At 39.9% G+C, this 4,962-nt stretch overlaps 1 protein-coding gene across 1 annotated transcript in view; it reads right to left on the bottom strand.

The window, feature by feature from the left end:
* Positions 1-220: 220 nt before the first annotated feature.
* Positions 221-4,962, bottom strand: part of GRB10 (growth factor receptor bound protein 10) — a 108,714-nt gene continuing 103,972 nt past the window's right edge. The window contains exons 12-16 of the mRNA XM_035894133.1: positions 4,944-4,962; positions 3,984-4,050; positions 3,276-3,363; positions 1,161-1,254; positions 221-367 (exon numbers count right to left, since the gene is read on the bottom strand). The exon at positions 4,944-4,962 is cut by the window's right edge and continues 95 nt beyond it. Coding sequence (XP_035750026.1) covers positions 221-367; positions 1,161-1,254; positions 3,276-3,363; positions 3,984-4,050; positions 4,944-4,962 — 415 coding nt within the window. The remainder of the gene's footprint in view (positions 368-1,160; positions 1,255-3,275; positions 3,364-3,983; positions 4,051-4,943) is intronic.

Genomic DNA, 4,962 nt, shown 5'->3' with positions numbered 1-4,962 from the left:
GGATGCTGGGACACTCAGCAGCAATCACTCTTAGGTGTTAGACAAACCAGCAATCTTGGTCTGTTGGCACCTGTCGAATCCATCCCTTTCAGAGTCCCAAGGTGCATAATATTTTTATTTATTTTTGCCAACTTACAAATCTGCCAATTCCCCAGTGTCAACGTTCTCTTACAATTACTCTTCTAGCAAATCCAGTCTTCAGTGAGAGTCAGACTTGAGGTCATAAGGCCACTCGGATGCAGTGGTGTTTGAGTTTGCAGGGCAAGACTCCTTTGTTTAGTTGATAGAATTCAACCAGCTGGATTAGATCGCTGAATTTGGTGTTCCCATCATCCAGGCTGAAAAATATCTGTCCATCATCTTCACACTGGGGAAACAGAACGCACTTTGCAAGTTAGACTGCACATGAAGAGATGCAAGCGTGGCAAAACATAAAGAGTGCAAGTGTGTGACCGCAGATAAATGGTGGGCACTGCCCAAACAACTGAGTGCCCAGAGATCTTCATGAAACCATGCACCGCACTAGAAAAGAATGTACGTTAGCCCAACTTGCAACGTTTTGTTTCTGAAAGTGAAAGCTCCTGGGCAGAGTAACTGAAACTTGGTAGAGACAGCACTGGTCTTCATTACATAACACAAAACCACCGCCAAAATATTTGTTAGCTGCTTGTAAAACTGGCATGCAAAGCAAGAGAAGAGGGTTTGGACAATAGAGAGGTCTACATGATCCTAAGCTTCTGATGCTCTTTTGGATCAAGATAAAAATCAAGTAGTTTCTCAACACCTCAGTGTAATGTTATTTTAAGCTCAATGCTATTGAATAGCTTCTAGAATAAAACTTTTTAAAGTTTCCCAAAGTTATTCTACGTTTGCCTAAGTGACAGTGAGACAACTGCTGCTGTTGTTGCTGTCAGTCACAGAGAACAAGTTCTGTGAATTACTTCTATACCTAAGTGACCTACACTTGTTTTCCAGGCAATGTTAATAAAGAATTTGTCAGACATTTGACAATTCTAAAGAACACTTGCTAATATACTTGCTAATGGCAACATCTCTGTCGATGACATCAGTAACTAGTAAGAGGTCTCTTCAGATGTTGGCAAAGCTTTATGATTTCAAATTTCTTTTTTTGTGATCAGTATCAAAAATAATCTACTTACCGGCAAGATTTGAAAATGCTTTATTTTTTGGTGATGGCACAGCGTAAGTACAAATGCCTTTGGATTGCTTTGGCTGTCCCGGAGAAGAAATAGTCTAGGAGAGAACATTTTTAAGTAGACGCTGAATACCACAATCCATTTCTTCATAAATGATCAGAACAACTAAGTAATTTTGTGCTATTGCCTAACTCTTCTTTACTTGCATAAACAGGTGATTCCATAACTGGCAATTTGCATTCAGTTTTTATACCGTGGCTATGCAACACTAATAAATGAAGAAACCAGAAGTGGAAGATACATGACAGTAGTTCTTCCCCTATGAATGTACATATGAGGCTTTTTTTTTAAGGGTCTCCCTAACTGAGCTTTCCATTACTGGTATGTACTCTCATGAAGAAAATGTTCTCATCTAACTCCAAAGCAAATCTGGATTTCTGTAGATGGGAAAGTAATACAAGAGAATCTGTTCCCACTGTCCAGTATCTTGCATCAGTTTACAGAAATCCAGCGTTAGCAAAATTACGTTTAAGTTAAATGGCTGCAATTGCACAGAAACAGCTCAATACTTTCTTAGAATGACTTATCAGTTAAGTAGCATCCACATTATCAAGATGGGGAAAACACACGCCGATTTTTCCTCTAAAACAGTCACAGTATTTTTCCCTCAGCATCACTGGAAAAGAATGTACTTTAGGAGTGTAGCTAGCATCATCATACACTGTTAACGGTCACTTTTAAGTTGACTCACAAAACTGTAGTCCTAACTTGAATGGTTAAACACATAGTTAGAAGAAGAGAAAAAAAATCTAGTCAAGAAATGTTTCCTCCCCTTGACATTCATGAACTAAGGAAGGAGAACGTCTCCATGCCACAGGAAACAAGAATATACCTTTGGCATAAGGCTCACAGAGCTAATCACTAGTGGATTTGTGAGATGGCCAAGCACAGTACTGGGGCAGGCCTCAAGCCCTCCTAATTGCTGACTGCTAAGCCAGGAACACGCTTTTCCAAGGCTGAGTTGCAAGAACTGCTTGTAGTCTTATGAACCCGAAAGAACGTACTCCAGCTCCTCAGAACCGACTGAGAAATGTCAATACCACAAAAACGCACCACCATAACCCCGGTCAGTCCAATAACTCAGAGACAGGCATGTCTTGCCACCACCGGAAACCATGCATGGTATTTGAACATTCCTTTTTAGTCCTAGCAAGACCAGATGTGTGGAAAAGGGACCAAAGATGTTACACATTAGGATCCATCTTGAGGAGAAAGATCTTACCTGCCCTGTGGTCACTGCAGTTCACCTCTAAACTATCATCTAGCCATTTCAGATTGTGCATGGTGTCATAAGCTGGTGGCACAAAGCACAGCTCAGCACAACTGATCCTGTGAATGTTTACTCAACTTCTGGCAAGCAACACAGGCTGTCCACACAAACAATGACTGTAAATATAGATGCACCCTCAACAATAGCTTCCAGAAACAGTCAAATGATAGCACTATCAACTGCATATATACCTTGCTGGACATCTTACACAAGCCATCAGAAGACTGTTAAATCTCTACCTTCTTTTGTTCAAGAACACACAGAGCAGGAAAACACAGGCAAGACTTTTCTATCCTGAAAACCATGATCCTTAGATCTCAGAGCACGTAACTAACATGGGTCTTTTGCCACTACTGACTGACCTCACTACAGCCAAACTAACCAATCTTCACCTTCCACAGTGAGTAAGCTGGCTAGGCACAAATTTAACACCACCTCAAAGGCATTAAGACGTTTATGAAAACCCCAAGGAGGATGGGCCACTAGATTCCTAAGTCAACAAGTCAAGCCCAAGATTGTAAAGAAGATCTGTATTGTGAGAGAACCAGAAACCCAGCAATTCAGCAGTGCTCCTTTGCTTTCTTGGCCTCTCTTCTCTGTTTGACCTGCTAAGCTAAAACCTTTTCTCATATGACTCCCAATAGCTTTAGCCCAGCAAAAAGCCAAAACAATACAAAAATCGAGTTATTCAGAAGTGCTCACATACCTGTAAGCCCTTACAGCAGAAGCTGTGCTCTTTTCTAACGCTTACCATCAGATCATAAATACTAAGCAACAGGAATACCTACCCATCTACAAGCCCTTGCTGCTTAATAATCCTGTGAGATTCTTCTCTAGAAATTCTGCCGTGAAACCAGTGCTGAGTCCTATGAATAACTGGAGGCGAAAGGGAAAAGAGGGAAAGACAGGATGGTTAAAACCAGTAACATGTGCAGCAGTTTCTTCCACACACTAATTATTTAAACATTTTAAAAGTGGGTATAGTTTTGTTACAGAATATAAAATATCTTTCATCAATCGATATAAAAAATGAATCAATATGACAAAAATGCACATGCTGTTGCATCTACTTAACATACCAAGTAGACTCACATTACAGGCATCCATACTTCACATTATTCAGTTATGGAATGAATGCTATTTTGAAGATTCTCTTTTTTACTCTTTAAAGATTAACAGATCACTCTGACTTTCCTTGTCTAAAATGAAGAATGTACTTCTGGATTGTTTTAAATGGAAACATTTATGGAGTCTCAATTTTCATAAAATCTGAGTTTCAAAAAATTAAAATTGAAGAAAAACTTGAAACAAGTTCCTCCTACTCTGACTGTATGGGTAAGCGTGTTAATGACACAGAAGCTAGACATAAACATAGTGTTTGGCATGGAGGCATTAATACTACACAACTGCACTCTCTCTGTGTCTCTATATGAAATACAACTTTTATTTACCCACAATGGCCTCTTACACTATGCTTACGAAGCAGCAGAATTTACCTGTACTCAGTGTGGAAGGATGAAGTGGACTTTGGCTACCCAAGATGTTCATTCTTGTGCTACGTTTCTATAGAGAAAATGAATCACCGTTAAATCCACACTAAAGCCTCAACAGAAGAGAATTAGTGCACATGCAATACAGATTTAATTTACAGGAAACTGGGGGCTGGGCAAGTTTAATGCAAGGATGAGAAAAAGAAATGCAACTTTGAAGGGGGCTAATCTACAAGCAGCAGCTCATTTCAGTTGGCTTAAAACACAAGCCAGATGTTAATGATGAAAGCTCAGTATCTAAAAAAAAAAAAAAAAAAAAAAAAAGGAAAAAAAAGAAAAATAAAGAAAAAAATGACAGAAAAAAGAAAAGTCTGATATGTTTCTGCTCAGGCAAAACACCAGGCACTCAGTAAATCAAGCAGTATTTCCCTCCCGTACATAAAGCACCAGCTAGTGCTTCAGTAATGACTCCTATTCCCTAAGAGACGAGCATGTGGGAAAACTTGTACTGCAGCTGTCTGTCCACAAGACACTATAAACAAGTTACATCAGTTTTCATTGCAAGAGGTCCTGCCTCTTGTATATTCTGCAATTAAACTTACTGGGAGCAAGCCATTAGTCAGAGCCCCAGCCTCTTCCATGTGGGGAAGCATTTAATTTGACATATTCCTCCTCAGAGACTGGTTTTGCAAACTGGCAGTAAAGTTCTGGTGGGTCTGCTTTCCCCCTCAACTTTCCTCTGGACACTAGGGGGACAGAGAAGCAGTGGTAGAAGGTTGTTGTGAATGTGACAGTTTTGCTAAAGATGGATATTGACTTTCAGATCTGCATGCTTGCAGTGTGATTGCTTCAGGTCGGAGCTAAGCTATACTGTGACCAGCACTGCACTAACATCATAGCACACTCTGTGTTTTGGCTCTCAACAGACACTAATTACAAAAATAGAAAAGAAGAGAAGATAGCTACCCTCCAAGCATGTCCTTCT

This window comes from Egretta garzetta, unplaced genomic scaffold (genome assembly GCF_000687185.1).
Source record: "Egretta garzetta isolate BGI_Z169 unplaced genomic scaffold, ASM68718v1 scaffold264, whole genome shotgun sequence".
NCBI lineage: Eukaryota > Metazoa > Chordata > Aves > Pelecaniformes > Ardeidae > Egretta > Egretta garzetta.
Note: the sequence above shows the minus strand (reverse complement) of the source record. Positions and strands in the feature narration are given on the sequence as shown.